At 42.9% G+C, this 17,782-nt stretch overlaps 1 protein-coding gene across 1 annotated transcript in view; it reads right to left on the reverse strand.

Moving 5' to 3' along the window:
• tmem117 (transmembrane protein 117) overlaps window positions 1–17,782 on the reverse strand; it is a 65,983-nt gene that overhangs the window by 33,044 nt on the left and 15,157 nt on the right. The window contains exon 3 of the mRNA XM_020456762.2: window positions 2,806–2,938. Within this exon, the coding sequence (XP_020312351.1) occupies window positions 2,806–2,938 (133 nt within the window). The remainder of the gene's footprint in view (window positions 1–2,805; window positions 2,939–17,782) is intronic.

Genomic DNA, 17,782 nt, shown 5'->3' on the forward strand with positions numbered 1-17,782 from the left:
GGAGGAGCAGGGAACAGAACAGTCAGGAGAAAAAGTAGAGGAGTAGAGCAGAGAAAGGGCGGGTTGGCTCCTACTGCCTCTTGGCGAGCTGATGGCTCCTACTGCCTCTTGGCGAGCTGATGGCTCCTACTGCCTCTTGGCGAGCTGATGGCTCCTACTGCCTCTTTGCGGGCTGATTGCTCCTACTGCCTCTTGGCGGGCTGATTGCTCCTACTGCCTCTTGGCGAGCTGATGGCTCCTACTGCCTCTTGGCGAGCTGATGGCTCCTACTGCCTCTTGGCAAGCTGATGGCTCCTACTGTCTCTTGGCGGGCTGGCTCCTACTGCCTCTTGGCGAGCTGATGGCTCCTACTGCCTCTTGGCGAGCTGATGGCTCCTACTGCCTCTTGGCGAGCTGATGGCTCCTACTGCCTCTTGGCGAGCTGATTGCTCCTACTGCCTCTTGGCGAGCTGATGGCTCCTACTGCCTCTTGGCGAGCTGATGGCTCCTACTGCCTCTTGGCGAGCTGATGGCTCCTACTGCCTCTTGGCGAGCTGATGGCTCCTACTGCCTCTTGCGAGCTGATGGCTCCTACTGCCTCTTGGCGGGCTGATGGCCCCTACTGCCTCTTGGCAGGCTGATGGCCCCTACTGCCTCTTGGCGAGCTGATGGCCCCTACTGCCTCTTGGCGGGCTGATGGCCCCTACTGCCTCTTGGCGGGCTGATGGCCCCTACTGCCTCTTGGTGGGCTGATGGCCCCTACTGCCTCTTGGCGGGCTGATGGCACCTACTGCCTCTTGGCGGGCTGATGGCCCCTACTGCCTCTTGGCGGGCTGATGGCCCCTAAAGTCTCTTGGCGGGCTGATGGCCCCTAAAGCCTCTTGGCGGGCTGATGGCTTCTACTCCCTCTTGGCGGGCTGATGGCTCCTACTGCCTCTTGGCGGGCTGATGGCTCCTACTGCCTCTTGGCGGGCTGATGGCTCCTACTACCTCTTAGCGGGCTGCTGGCTGGATGCGTTCACTTGCTTTACAACAGCACCATCTATCTTTCTAATTAGACGCTTACAGCCTGAAATGGCTAGGTAATGTCATTGGAACTCTCATTTCAGAGGCACTTTGAAATGTCTGAAGGACTATTCATTGTTATGTCTAGTTGACATGACCAATTGAAAGTGCCTAGCTCGTTATGTCTGCACCGTATCCCTGTTCTTTCAGTGCTTAGGCTCCATCACTCACAGTGAGGACTAAGTGATTATTCCCATGGTGTAGTAGGATGACATGCTCTCAGACTCCAACAGAAAGATGGCCACCAAAATACGGTAAAGGTCTCAAGACTGCAGCTATTAGAACACACATCCAATAGACAAAGGCTGGGTGATATACACTGAGTGTACAAATGATTATGAACACCTGCTCTTTCCATGACATGGACTGACCAGGGTCATGCAACTCAATATTATGTTCTAAATGTTTTGTACACTCAGTGTTTACTGGATTTTTACAATACAGTCTATAACAATATTAAGATACAGTGCTAAATTAAATTAAAACAAATTGCACTAGTTCACTGTTTTAAAACCATCAGAATGGAGAAAGCTCATTAAAATCACATAGAATTCATTCATTTGTTGCCATTCAAGGCTCATGCACTACTCATAAAAGATATTTAGAACTTGTATTATTCAGAAACATAAAACAAACCAATACCAGCATACTATTAAATAAAAGGGAATATCGCCCAGCCCTCCCATAGACATGCACAGACACACACTTCTGTCACTGCTCAAGGCAGTACAGGCACTATATCGGACATGTGAAAGCATGAAATAGGAGAGTGGTAAAGAGAAATCATCTTTGTGACAGACACACTCAGAGAGACTGTAAATGTAACTTTTTTCCTGAGCGGGCAACATTTATCGTATCATCGGACTTGCTGCTCCGCTCAGCCATGAGTCTCTGCGTTTCCCTTCCTCAATCAACCAGAAAGAGCAGACATGATGGATGTCACTGTCCCAGCTCTGGCCAGTGTGACTGATAGCCTGATTATACAAGAATATCCCCCTCCCCTGTATAGAACAACAACACCTTACCGCTGGCAATATTAACCGGCTTGTCCAACCTTATGGATGGCGGAGTGCTTTTGTTGCTTATTGAAATGTGTTATATGACTGATCTTATTATGGCCAGGCTACTTCAAATCACAGCTTGTGTTAGCAATAGCTTGTTTTAGCAATAGCTTGTTTTAGCAATAGCTTGTTTTAGCAACAGCTTGTTTTAGCAACAGCTTGTGTTAGCAACAGCTTGTGTTAGCAACAGCTTGTGCCATGTGAATGTTATACAACCAAAACAAACCCATGGTAAATCATAAGCCCTTGACCTCGCAGCTGGCTGGATAAAAGGATACATTTTCTATCTCAGACTGAGTGCCACATCAAAATGCTCAAATGGATTCCTGTCACTGGCTTGATGTGTGTGACTGACATAGCTCTGCAGCTGGTTACCCAATAAGTGTAGGTAAACCAGTGGAGTAGAAGGTAAAGGGGAAGCCTTCTTGACTGATATAATCAATAAACCAAGATGGCCGACCTAATCATCATTGAAGTGTTATGGTGGTACTGAAGTTGAGCTTTCAGGTGCCCTCCCTTCACTCCATCTCCTCCAAAGACTCAAAGTCTCGACGTGATTGATCAGACTGAGACTGAGCCTCCGCTCAGGTGAGACGTTTGGATCCATCACACGGTTAACTCGAAGAGAGAGAGAGAGAGGTTCTAACAAATCAAAGCAGTGAGAGAATGAGAGAGAAGGATGAGACATTGAGTGGCTTACCCCATGCTTCCTGCCATCAGGAGGATCAGGTTGTAGATGTGTGAGAAGATGAAGAGGAAGAGGATGGTGCTGAAGAACATGGTCATCCAGGAGCCGTGATCCTCACGGAACATTTTCAGACGCAGATAACGACCTATGGGCATGGGGAGAAGACACCTGTTCAGTGGCAGGCTCCATTCACAGGGCAGTCTATTCCCTCAGACAGTCAGTGGCTATGTCCCAAATGGCACCCTGTTCCCTATATAGTGCACTACTTTTGACCAGGGTACTTTTTACCGGGGCCCCTGGTCAAAAGAAGTGCACTATATAGGGAATTGGGAATAGGGTACCGTTTTAGATGCAACACTGAACCAGGACATATGATGAAAGTATGGGCTATGTTCATACACATCAATAACCATTCCTTCTGTTAGAAACTCACCCTTTAAGTATTGTAATGATGATTAAAGATCATTCTTTTTTGTGACCAACTTTTTGTTTCGTTTTGTCATTTTTCTATCTTTTTTTCATAGTTACAGGTTCAAAAATATAATAAATCCATTTAAAGATAGTCATCTTAGAGTCAACATATTTTTTGCAGGAGTGCTGCCTGTCAGCAGTAATCTTCTCTGAGATTCAAGGGACTATCAACGTTAAGTAACATAATAGATGGAAAGCATTGAATATTTCAATTCAGGCACTTCCAAATTAATTGTGTAACTTTTCCCCAGAAGCCTACCTGAACTCCCTGTGCCTACCTGATTTAGGGGACACAGTGAGCAGTTGGGGCCAATTTGATCTTAAAACTTTCTTCTAGTGTTAAATACAGTCTGTGAACAATTGGACAATTGATAGTCTGGATTACAGGATACCAAGGTCATATTTTTTTATTTCATCTGTGGGCCATACTTTTTTTAATGGTTAGCTCAGAATGTGAGCTTTCTAAAGTTGTTTATATATTATAGAGATCAGTGCTTTCGGGAGCCCAGATCATTTATTTATACATCCCATCATTGGATGTTTCTGTATTTGGGTTTCCCAAGGAACTCCATAGGCCAGCATAGCTGACCTAAATTGTAAATATAACACATTTGTTGCCTGGTAATGTGTATGTATCTTTCAAATCTAAAACCATGACTGTCCATGTTATTGATAAGGGTACGGATTCCGCATTTGGACCATTAGAGGGATACAAAAGGCCTCAAGGCATTATTGTGAAATATCGAGGCATGGATATGCCATTTTGATTCCCAGTTACATTGTTTTTCTAACAGAAATAGTGTGAGCAATAATAGGATTAAAGAGTTGTTTACGGGATATATCAGTGAAGACCACCTCTTCCAGGGTAATAGGACACACAATATTTTGCTCAATACTCAGCCAGAAGAGTCATGTCTAAACCAATTCAGGAAGGCGTGAAACGCTAAAGCCTGAATATACACTTTAAAGTGTTGTACAGATAGTCCTCTTTAGTCTTTCCCTCTTTGTATACTTATTCATTTTTCCTGGGATCGTTTACCTTGCCATATACAGTTGGAGTCGGAAGTTCACATACACCTTAGCCAAATAGATTTAAACTCAGTTTTTCACAATTCCTGACATTGAATCCTAGCAAGAATTCCCTGTCTTAGGTCAGTTAGGATCACCACTTTATTTTAAGAATGTGAAATGTCAGAATAATAGTAGAGAGAATTATTTATTTCAGCTTTTATTTCTTTCATCACATTCCCAGTGGGTCAGAAGTTTACATATACTCATTTAGTATTTGGTAGCACTGCCTTTAAATTGTTTAACTTGGGTCAAACATATCAGGTAGTCTTCCACAAGCTTCCCACAATAATTTGGGTGAATTTTGGCCCATTCCTCCTGACAAGAGCTGGTGTAACCGAGTCAGATTTGTAGGCCTCCTTGCTCGCACAATTGTGATACAGTGAATTACAAGTTAAATAATCTGTCTGTAAACAATTGTTGGAAAAACTACTTGGTGTCATGCACAAAGTAGATGTCCTAACTGACTTGCCAAAACTATAGTTTGTTAACAAGACATTTGTGGAGTGGTTGAAAAACGAGTTTTAATGACTCCAACAAAAGTGTATGTAAACTTCCGACTTTAACTGTACATTTTAAAATTGCACTATGAATTTTATCTCAATAGCCAGAAGGGGGAGCCATTGGAAGAATTGACCTACAGAAATTCAGCCGTGGCAATATTCATTTTGACAATAGATATTCTTCAGGTTAAAGTAACTGGGATATTTTTCCATCTATTGAGTTCAGATTGAAATCAAATCAAAATCAAATCAAATGTATTTGTCACATACACATGGTTAGCAGGTGTTAATGCAAGTGTTACATCAAGATACATTAGATCAAGATGGCAAGATGCAGTAGATGGTATAGCATACAGTATCTACATATTAGATGAGTAATGTAGGGTATGCGAACATTATATAAAGTGTCATTGTTTAAAGTGGCTAGTGATACATTTAATTACAACAAGATGGCAAGATGCAGTAGATGGTATAGTGTACAGTATATACAGTGCCTTGCGAAAGTATTCGGCCCCCTTGAACTTTGCGACCTTTTGCCACATTTCAGGCTTCAAACATAAAGATATAAAACTGTATTTTTTTGTGAAGAATCAACAACAAGTGGGACACAATCATGAAGTGGAATGACATTTATTGGATATTTCAAACTTTTTTAACAAATCAAAAACTGAAAAATTGGGCGTGCAAAATTATTCAGCCCCCTTAAGTTAATACTTTGTAGCGCCACCTTTTGCTGCGATTACAGCTGTAAGTCGCTTGGGGTATGTCTCTATCAGTTTTGCACATCGAGAGACTGAAATGTTTTCCCATTCCTCCTTGCAAAACAGCTCGAGCTCAGTGAGGTTGGATGGAGAGCATTTGTGAACAGCAGTTTTCAGTTCTTTCCACAGATTCTCGATTGGATTCAGGTCTGGACTTTGACTTGGCCATTCTAACACCTGGATATGTTTATTTTTGAACCATTCCATTGTAGATTTTGCTTTATGTTTTGGATCATTGGCTTGTTGGAAGACAAATCTCCATCCCAGTCTCAGGTCTTTTGCAGACTCCATCAGGTTTTCTTCCAGAATGGTCCTGTATTTGGCTCCATCCATCTTCCCATACATTTTAACCATCTTCCCTGTCCCTGCTGAAGAAAAGCAGGCCCAAACCATGATGCTGCCACCACCATGTTTGACAGTGGGGATGGTGTGTTCAGGGTGATGAGCTGTGTTGCTTTTACGCAAAACATAACGTTTTGCAGTGTTGCCAAAAAGTTCAATTTTGGTTTCATCTGACCAGAGCACCTTCTTCCACATGTTTGGTGTGTCTCCCAGGTGGCTTGTGGCAAACTTTAAACGACACTTTTTATGGATATCTTTAAGAAATGGCTTTCTTCTTGCCACTCTTCCATAAAGGCCAGATTTGTGCAATATACGACTGATTGTTGTCCTATGGACAGAGTCTCCCACCTCAGCTGTAGATCACTGCAGTTCATCCAGAGTGATCATGGGCCTCTTGGCTGCATCTCTGATCAGTCTTCTCCTTGTATGAGCTGAAAGTTTAGAGGGACGGCCAGGTGTTGGTAGATTTGCAGTGGTCTGATACTCCTTCCATTTCAATATTATCGCTTGCACAGTGCTCCTTGGTATGTTTAAAGCTTGGGAAATCTTTTTGTATCCAAATCCGGCTTTAAACTTCTTCACAACAGTATCTCGGACCTGCCTGGTGTGTTCCTTGTTCTTCATGATGCTCTCTGCGCTTTTAACGGACCTCTGAGCCTATCACACAGACTTGATTACACACAGGTGGATTGTATTTATCATCATTAGTCATTTAGGTTAACATTGGATCATTCAGAGATCCTCACTGAACTTCTGGAGAGAGTTTGCTGCACTGAAAGTAAAGGGGCTGAATAATTTTGCACGCCCAATTTTTCAGTTTTTGATTTGTTAAAAACGTTCCACTTCATGATTGTGTCCCACTTGTTGTTGATTCTTCACAAAAAAAAATACAGTTTTATATCTTTATGTTTGAAGCCTGAAATGTGGCAAAAGGTCGCAAAGTTCAAGGGGGCCGAATACTTTCGCAAGGCACTGTACATATGAGATGAGTAATGTAGGGTTAGTAAACATTATATAATATAAAGTGGCTAGTGATAAATTGATTACATAAATATTCCCATTATTAAAGTGGCTGGAGTTGATTCAGTATGTTGGCAGCAGCCACTCAATGTTAGTGATGGCTGTTTAACAGTCTGATGGCCTTGAGATAGAAGCTGTTTTTCAGCCTCTCTGTCCCCGCTTTGATGCACCTGTACTGACCTCGCCTTCTGGATGATAGCGGGGTGATAACAGGCAGTGGCTCGGGTGGTTGTTGTCCTTGATGATCTTTATGGCCTTCCTGTGACATCGGGTGGTGTAGGTGTCCTGGAGGGCAGGTAGTTTGCCCCCGGTGATGCGTTGTGCAGACCTCCCTACCCTCTGGATAGCCTTCCGGTTATGGGAGCAGCTGCCGTACCAGGCGGTGATACAGCCCGACAGGATGCTCTCGAAAGTGCATCTGTAAAAGTTTGTGAGTGTTTTGGTGACAAGCCAAATTTCTTCAGCCTCCTGAGGTTGAAGAGGCGCTGCTGTGACTTCTTCACCACGCTGTCTGTGTGGGTGGACCATTTAAGTTTGTTCGTGATGTGTACGCCGAGGAACTTAAAACTCTCCACCCTCTCCACTACTGTCCCGTCAATGTAGATTGGGGGCTGTTCCCTCTGCTGTTTCCTGAAGTCCATGATCATCTCCTTAGTTTTGTTGATGTTGAGTGTGAGGTTATTTTCCTGACACCACACTCCGAGGGCCCTCACCTCCTCCCTGTAGGCCGCCTCGTCGTTGTTGGTAATCAAGCCTACCACTGTCGTGTCGTCTGCAAACTTGATGATTAAGTTGGAGGCGTGCATGGCCACGCAGTCGTGGGTGAACAGGGATTACAGGAGAGGGCTGAGAATGCACCCTTGTGGGGCCCCAGTGTTGAGGAACAGCAGGGTGGAGATGCTGTTACCTACCCTCATCACCTGGGGCGGCCCATCAGGAAGTCCAGGACCCAGTTGCACAGGGCGGGGTCGAGACCCAGGGTCTCGAGCAACAAAATGGAGTTGTGGTCAGCTTTTCCGAAGGGAGGGCGGTGGAGGGCCTTATATGCATCGCGGAAGTTAGAATAACAGTGGTCTAGGGTTTTGCCAGCCCTGGTAGCACAATCGATATGCTGATAGAATTTGGGGAGCCTTGTTTTCAGATTAGCCTTGTTAAAATCCCCGGCTACAATAAATGCAGCCTCAGGATATGTGGTTTCCAGTCCAATGAAGTTCTTTCAGGGTCGACATTTGATTGTGAGGAATTCTAAGTCAGGTGAACAAAAGGACTTGAGTTCCTGTATGTTGTTATGATCACACCACGTCTCGTTAATCATAAGGCATACACCCCCGCCATTCTTCTTACCAGAGAGATGCTCGTTTCTGTCGGCGCGATGCGTGAAGAAACCAGGTGGCTGTACCGACTCAGATAGCGTGTCTCGAGTGAGCCATGTTTCCGTGAAACAAAGAACGTTACAATCTCTGATGTCTCTCTGGAAGGCAACCCTTGCTCGGATTTCGTCTACCTTCTTGTCTGGACATTGGCGGGAGTATGCTCGGGAGAAGTGCGCAATGTGCCCGTCTGACTTGAGCGTTCTGTTAAAAGTTTCTGCTAATGGTTTTATTTAATTAAGGAAATATATATACTCCCAAATATTTACAATGGGAAACGATTGGGGTTCCATGAGTAGAGATGGAGTCCGTCCTCCATCGGGGTCTTGAGAGGCAGTAGGGCTAACTTGGTTAGATTCATTTTAGAATTTGAGATTAAGCTAAATGTATATATGATCTTCAATGCATTTGCGAGCGATTGAGATACATTGACTAGATAGAGTAAAATATTGTCTGTGTATAATGAAATGAAATTGTCAGTAGACTTGAGAGATATTGGTGTTATTTCCTTCGATTGATGCATTTCCTGGGCCAGAGGTTCCATGGATAATAGAATTGAATCTCCTTATGTGCTGCTTCCAGTGATTCTGAACAGAGCAGTGCAGATACTGCCTGTTATGACTATGGCTGAGGGATTGACATTTTTTAATCTTTGATTGATTCATTTGGATTCTGATAGTAATTCCCCTGTTTCAAATTCAACAGTTGATTAAAGACCATTCTGAAGCGCCATGTCCTCCTTTCAAAAAGATTTTCACTGCAATTTATTTTGGTGATGAACTAAGCCTTGCCAAATGAACTTGAGTGTTCTAAAATGGTACCTATTTAGTACATAAAGTCAGAGAATATCACTGGTCGGTGCTCTTTGGTATATCACAGACCACATCATGTTTTCCACAAACTCTTTTCAGCAATCTGACTGAGACCCTGTTGTGTTCTGGCTGGCTGGCTGGCTTGTGTTCCACGAGGACAGTTCAGCATGATTAGATTGATTATGCAGACATTTATGACCTGTGGTGTTTTTCCATTCTTCTGGTTGGGAATCAAATTACTAGGAAAGATCTCTCTGCTAGAGCATGAGATTGATTCAGATAGTCCACCTTCTGCCCTGAATACATAATCACAGCAGGCCTCTGGTGCCAGAGATCCTCTATACAGTTGATGAAATTCCATTACAACCACTGTTCTTCTGGATTTGAATGAATCGATCGGTTTAGCTAATGCAAGGAGGGACTGCGTTGCTCACAAAATGATCAACTAAGTGCACAGTTCGTATCATTTTGACCGCCATCTACATCAGATGAAATGTTATTTGTGGCAATAATAGGAATAGATGTCAACCAAGCAACTTAATCCATATGACAACACAACACTAATCATACACATGTTGCAAGTAGTGGCTTAAACCAATGTCACTGCAAAACAGAAAATGATAATTCATTGGATATGTATAATCAAACTGAAGCTAGTGTGTATAACAGAATGTTCTATCTCCCTCCTGCTGCTCGGTGCTCATACAGTACAATGCCAGTCTGTCCCGTGTCATTGGCCCTGACCCCAAGTCCTCTTTCCCCACAGGGAGGCCGTACTGTTGCTAACACAAGCAGCAGGCTTTCGCTCCTTCTGATTTCCCCTCAGAAAGCTCAGCCAGTGCCGATACCAGCATAGCAGCACCATGCTCTCAGGCACAACTCTTTGTTTTGGTCTCCCCCAGTCAGTCAGGCTATTTTAGAGATACAGCCCCTGGGGGTAGTGTTTTGTTGTGTCAATACTCAGACGTTCGAGACAGGACACCACTGCTCCATTTATTTCCCCATTACCACAAGGCCATGCTCCCTCTCTCTGAACGTCTTACATGCTGTTCAATCTCAGCTCGCTCACCTCATTCTCCCCATAAAACCAAAGCCGCTGCGACTGCCTCAGAGAGGTGGAGTCCCCGAATGCTGTTTTACGACCATAATGAATGACACTTCTGTCTCTTCAGGCGTTGCCCTGGGTTTTCATACTGCAATGCATTCGTATACAGCCGTTGATACAGCAGACAAATTAAGGTCTCCACTACATAAAGCACCATGTACTGTATAAGATGGAGGTGGAGTACCATTTACATACAGAACAAAGAGATTAAATTGGCTACATTCCCTGTAACCAAATTGTGTTTAACCCCATTCAAACAGTTGTGAAGTGGTAGATGCATCGATGTGCAGGTGCCTAGCTAGTGTGGTTTGTGGTATTTCGAGGTTCATCACAGCTCCATAATTGAATTGGTTTGCACGGATGAACTTAATTGCCTGTAGTGCCAATGAACCCCAGCTCTGCAGCGTGTGTACCGGCAGATCTGACTCTTAAAGTCGCCAGCGCAGCCAGCTAGCACGGTGGCGAGCTCCCTTCTCGGAGCCAATCAGTGTAGGATTTAACTAGGGGTGATTCAAGATTATTCAGCGGACTGCCTTGAGTCACCACACCTCCTCTCCTTAGAGAGGCCCGATAACGAGTGATTCATGAGCCACTTCTACACTGTTCAGCTAGGCTGGACACACAAACATGCACACAGGCATGCACACAGGCATGCACACTGGCACGCACACACTTCCATTTCTCCAGATGTTGGTCGCCTATCAAAATTCAAATATGTGTGGTTGTCTCCATCTAGTGGTGATATAGTGATAGTACCACAGAACTGACAGAACTGATGCTGAATTGTAGAAAAAAAGGTCTCCTTCTTCAATTACACAGGATTCATACTGACCACCATCTAAATGTGATGTGGAAATCGTTAAATGTGATATGCGCATGACCACGGTGGTTTCCACTGTTTAAATCTAGCAGACCAGTGGAATAATGAATTATAATTTGACATTAAACAAAGGTCATGGCACCAAAACACGATTTGAAAAGACGCGAGAGAAGAAAAAAACCACTCCAATCCGGTCGGTTAACAAGCAGGCACGTCGGTGCCAGACAGCTAAAATACAAACACACCGTGACAAACTGGAGCAGGCAATCAATCAAACACACACAGACACACAGTGGGAGTCACAGCCCCAGACTGATGAAAAGGACACAGCTGGTGGAGGTGTTCTGACTGACTGACTGAAGGAGGCCTGAGACCCAAGCACCGTCTCTCCTGTCATCATGATACCAATCATCAATAACTCTCTGCTTATTAAACAGGGTAAGAACTCTCATTATTTCACACTCACTTTATGATTCAGATACATAATGATGAATACATGTAAGGATACTACATACACCATGTATTTTCTCCCCAATATGACTGTAGTTTGTGGCCACCAAAACAGTATTTATGGTTTAATGTGCTCTTTTGAATCTTCATTTTCTATCAAATGTTTTTCTGTATGTTTGGAAAGTTTTTAGTTTGTGTGAAAGACCCCATACATTTTTTTAAATGTCCACATAACAAAAAAATTACTTAAAAACCTCACAATAGTGAAAACCTTTAGGGTATGCCACGTGAAGATCAGAACTTGTCTTTGCAACTCTGAAAATAGAAAACTCTTCTGGCAGTCTTTTTTAAAATGTGATCAAAGTAATTGTCACCTTCTGCTTGTGTGGTCAACACAAGGGTCATTCCGCAAAAAGAGTGCCTCCTGATATTTTAAGTAGAAGTTATGCACCACTATTTAATTTTAAAAGCGTTACATTATTATATCAAATGAAGTGCCCTTTATTATACACCACATGGGGAACTCAATAAATCAATAAACTTTCTAAAGTGCAAAGATTCCCTCTGTGACTTTAAGGAGGAATTGAATCCACTTAATGAAGCTCAACAGTTTTCACTATCATTGTAAAGCCAAAGTTATTTGGTTGCTTTGACAAAGTCATTCAAGAAGATTATTATTTCTTTGTGTGATTTATGTGGTTAATGGTTCATTTACTGTCTGTTCCTCATTTTAAAGTCATCCCTGTTACATGAACTGAACTCTCTTTTTAAGATGGTGAAACTATTCCTTTTTTCTATCAAAAGAAACATTGAACATCTAATAGTGAAATCATAGTGTAAAAGCAGGTGAGCTGGTTCTACTCTGTTCGGCCATTTTCGGGTGTTTTGGAGTAGAACACTGAGTGGGTCGAGCATAACATGTCAACTCTGTTACCAATAGATAGTCAGGCTAGACATTTTTCACAATTGCACTTTTTTTGTGAAGCTTACATTCAATTGATACTCCCACACAACAAGCTGTCAAAAGGGGGAATTGATTCAAGATTAAATCGTCAACCCTGTTATGGTCAACCGTTAGTTTATAGGCAATTACTATAGTCATTTTTTTATTTAACCTCTAGAGATGGGAAAAACGTGTTTATGAAGTTGAACATGTGCTCTTTACAAAATAATGTTAAAATTAGGTGAAATCAAACGTTTTTTGGACCAAGTTAAACTTCTCAAAAGGCACCGAATTGGTGACACTACCCTTCAATAGCCAGTCTCTGATTGAAGGCAAACAATGTGTTTCCATATTGGAGTGGAATCCAGGGTTAATTATTCCCAGCACATGCAGTACAACAGCCAGGCTGTCACTTCCTGGTGACTGGGCACAGGACTGAGGGGGTGGACGGGGCTGAGAGTGTTTAGAGACAGACAGGCAGGCGACTCTACATTCATCTATTTATGATAATGGTATATCCTCGCTGAACCTTGGCTAGAATAACCTTGATGTGTATAAATTGAAATGCATGTAATTATATATGGCATGAAAGACAACCCTTGATACTACTTAATACAGTATAAAAACAAAATATGTTAAGTGATCTTGTAAAATGCCCCATCCCATAACATGTTTTTTAAAATGGCCATCTATTGTCTTTCCTCAGCCCACACAGTGCCATTCCTGCCCCTGAACCAGTCGGAGGCGTTCTGCAGTCGGTTTGAGAATGGCCAGTGGTACTGCTACGTCATCTTGGTCCTCTTTACCTTTGCCCTGCCCCTGGGCATCCTGGGTAACGTGGCAGCGGTGCTAAACTATACCTGCTTCAGGAGGACCAGCAGTCTGTCCACCAGCAACGTGTTCCTACTCAACCTGGCCCTGTGTGACTCAGCCTGGACCCTCACCCTGCCCTTCACCATCTACTTCAGCCTCCAGAGGTCCTTCCACAGGGACATCCAGATCTTCTGCCAGCTCAAGAAGATCTTCTTCAACATCAACATCTACGGGAGTATCTTCTTCCTCACTCTGATCAGCTTCGACCGCTACGCCGGCACCGTGCACCCCATCAGCTCCCTCAGGTGGTGGGACGCTTGTAAAGCCAAGCTCTGCTGCGCCTGCGTCTGGATCTTCCTCTTCCTGGGCTGCATCCCAGAGCTCTTTGTGACCTTCGCCTTGCAGAGACCGGGGAACGTGACCGTGTGCATGGACCACATCCAGGGTCCGTTCGTCTTATTCAAAACCATGTCCATCATCAAGACTCTGGTGGGCTTCGCCTTGCCGTTCAGTGTCATGCTGGTCTTCTACGGGATGACGGTGCAGGTTTTACGGGGCCTCCCTCGGGGGAAGAGGAGAGGTGGTGGGGGTCAGTGGGTGGGGAAGCCCCTGATGCTCATCACCGCCGCTCTGCTGGTGTTTGTGGTGTCCTTCGTGCCCTACCACGTTATGATGATGACCCTTGTGTTTATGAGGATCAACGACCAGGTGACTCCGGCCAACGTGCACGTCCTCTATGCCTCCTATGAGTTCTTTGAGGCCATGTGTAGTGTGAGCAGCTGCCTGGACCCAGTGCTGTACATCCTGGCCAGTGACAGGTTCCAGAAGAGACTGCAGGCCCTCAGGAGGGGCCAATATAGGGGACTGTGCTGTAGGCGTAGCAGGAGGGTAGCGGTGGAGGGCTGACGAAGGATAGAGTCTCCTACCATAGTTAGTTATCCTTATTCAATTAAATGAATTCATTAAATCTAAAAATAAAAAAATGATGATCTAAAAATACACATATTGACATGTCTCTGAGAGATTGCCTCTCACAACAGATATGCCAACCAAGTGTCTGTGTTCATCTAAAGAGCCAGAAAAAAGGGCTGAAAAAATGGGGCCTTTGCCAGAATTGAACATGTTCAAGATAAAACAGAAACGGTAATGAGAGGAAATGTTGCGGTTGGGGAACTCAATATCCTCTGACATCAGAGATGCACTGACACAGAACACAGTGCCTTCAGAAAGCATTCACATCCCTTGACTTTTTCCACATTGTTTTATAAAGTGTGATTAAAATGGATTTAATTGCCATCTTTCTTCAACGATCTACACTAGAGGTCGACCGATTTATCAGAATGGCCGATTAATTAGGGCCGATTTCAAGGTTTCATAACAATTGGAAATCTGTATTTTTGGACACTGATTTGGCCATTTTCTTTTGATTTAATCTGTATTTAACTAGCCAAGTCAGTTAAGAACACATTCTTATTTTCAATGACAGCCTAATGACAGCCTAGGGGGGTTAACTGCCTTGTTCAGGGGCAGAACGACAGATTTCTACCTTGTCAGCTCGGGGATTCAATCTTGCAACCTTACAGTTAACTAGTCCAACGCTCTAACCACCTGCCTCTTGTTGCACTCCACGAGGAGACTGCCTGTTACGCGAATGCAGTAAGCCAAGGTAAGTTGCTAGCTAGCATTAAACTTATCTTATGAAAAACAATCAATCAATCATAATCACTAGTTAACTACAAATGGTTGATGATATTACTAGTTTATCTAGCGTGTCCTGCGTTGCATATAATCGATGCGGTGAGCATTCGTGAAAAAGGACTGTCGTTGCTCCAACGTGAACCTAACCATAAACATGAATGCCTTTCTTAAAATCAATACACAAGTATATATTTTTAAACCTGCATATTTAGTTAATATTGCCTGCTAACATGAATTTATTTTAACTAGGTAAGTTGTGTCACTTCTCTTGCAACAGAGTCTGGGTATATGCAGCAGTTGGGCCGCCTGGCTCGTTGCGAACTGTGTGAAGACTATTTCTTCCTAACAAAGACAGCCAACTTCGCCAAACGGGGATGATTTAACAAAAGTGCATTTGCGAAAAAAGCACAATTGTTGCACGACTGTACCTAACCATAAATACCAATGCCTTTCTTAAAATCAATACACAGAGTAAATATTTTTAAACCTGCATATTTAGCTAAAATAAATCCAGGTTAGCAGGCAATATTAACCAGGTGAAATTGTGTCACTTCTCTTGCGTTCATTGCACGCAGAGTCAGGGTATATGCAACAGTTTGGGCTGCCTGGCTCTTTGCGAACTAATTTGCCAGAATTGTACGTAATTATGACATAACATTGAAGGTTGTGCAATGTAACAGGAATATTTAGACTTATGGATGCCACATGTTAGATAAAATAAGGAACGGTTCCGTATTTCACTGAAATAATAAACGTTTGTTTTCGAAATGATAGTTTCCGGATTCGACCATATTAATGACCTAAGGCTCGTATTTCTGTGTGTTATGTTATAATTAAGGCTATGATTTGATAGAGCAGTCTGACTGAGCAATGGTAGGCACCAGCAGGCTCGTAAGCATTCATTCAAACAGCACTTTTGTGCGTTTTGCCAGCAGCTCTTCGCAATGCTTCAAGCATTGAGCTGTTTATGACTTCAAGCCTATCAACTCCCGAGATGAGGCTGGTGTAACCGATGTGGAATGGCTAGCTAGTTAGCGGGGTGCGTGCTAATAGCGTTTCAAACGTCACTCGCTCTGAGACTTGAAGTAGTTGTTCCCCTTACTCTGCAAGGGCTTTTGTGGAGCGATGGGTAACACTGCTTCGAGGGTGGGTTCCTGGTTCGAGCCCAGGTAGGAGCGAGGAGAGGGACGGAAGCTATACTGTTACACTGGCAATACTAAAGTTCCTATAAGAACATCCAATAGTCAAAGGTATATGAAATACAAATGGTATAGAGAGAAATAGTCCTATAAATACTATATTAACTACAACCTAAAACCTCTTACCGTGGAATATTGAAGTCTCATGTTAAAAGGAACCACCAGCTTTCATATGTTCTCATGTTCTGAGCAAGGAACATAGACGTTAGTTTTCTTACATGTTGCACTTTTACATTCTTCTCCAACACTTTGTTTTTGCATTATTTAAACCAAATTGAACATGTTTCATTAATTGATTTTATTGATGTATTATATTAAGTTAAAATAAGTGTTCATTCAGTATTGTTGTAATTGTCATTATTACAAATAAATAAATAAGAATCGGCAGATTAATCGGTATCAGCTTTTTTGGGCCTCCAATAATCGGTATCGGTATTGGCGTTGAAAAATCATAAATCGGTCAACCTCTAATCTACACAAGATACTCTGTAATATCAAAGTGGAACAAAAATGGAAAAATAAAACGAATATATCTTGATTAGATAAGTATTCAACCCCCTGAGTCAATCCATGTTAGAATCACCTTTGGCAGCGATCACAGCTGTGAGTCTTTCTGGGTAAGTCTATAAGAGCTTTCCACACCTGGATTGTGCAACATTTGCCCATGAATCTTTTCAAAATTATTCAAGCTCTGTCAAATTGGTTGTTGATCATTGCTAGACAACCATTTTCAGGTCTTGCCATAGATTTTCAAGCAGATTTACGTCAAAACGGTAACTTGGCCACTCAGGAACATTCACTGTCTTCTTGGTAAACAGCTCTTATGTAGATTTGGTCTTGTGTTCAGGTTATTGTCCTGATGAAAGGTGAATTAATCTCACAGTCTCATGGAAAGCTGACTAACCCAGGTTTTTCACTAGGATTTTGTCAGTATTTAGCTCCATTCCTTTTCTTTTTTATCCTGAAAAACTCCAGTCCTTAACGATTACAAGCATTCCCATAACATGATGCACCCACCATTATGTTTGGAAATATGGAGAGTGGTTACAGTACATTCGGAAAGTGTTCAGATCCTTTACATTTTCCACATTTTCTTACATTACAGCCTCATTCTAAAAATTATTCAATATTATTTTGTACTCAATATACACACACAATACCCCATAATGACAAAGTGAAAACAAATTTTTGACATTTTTGCACATTTATTAAATATAAAAAACCGAAATACTTTATTTACATAAGTATTCAGACCCTTTGCTTTGAGACTCAAAATTGAGCTCAGGTGCATCCTGTTTCCATTGATCATCCTTGAAATGTTTCTACAACTTGATTGGAGTCCACCTGTGGTCAATTTAATTGATTGGACATGACTTGGAAAGGCACACACCTGTCTATATAAGGTCCCACAGTTGACAGTGCACGTCAGAGCAAAAACCAAGCCATGAGGTTGAAGGAATTTTCCGTAGCGCTCTGAGACAGGATTATGTCGAGGCACAGATCTGGGGAAGGGTACCAAAACATTTCTGCAGCATTGAAGGTCCCCAAGAACACAGTGGCCTCCATCATTCTTAAATGGAAGAAGTTTGGAAACACCAAGACTCTTCCTAGAGC

Source organism: Oncorhynchus kisutch, linkage group LG22, assembly GCF_002021735.2.
Source record: "Oncorhynchus kisutch isolate 150728-3 linkage group LG22, Okis_V2, whole genome shotgun sequence".
Classification (NCBI taxonomy): domain Eukaryota; kingdom Metazoa; phylum Chordata; class Actinopteri; order Salmoniformes; family Salmonidae; genus Oncorhynchus; species Oncorhynchus kisutch.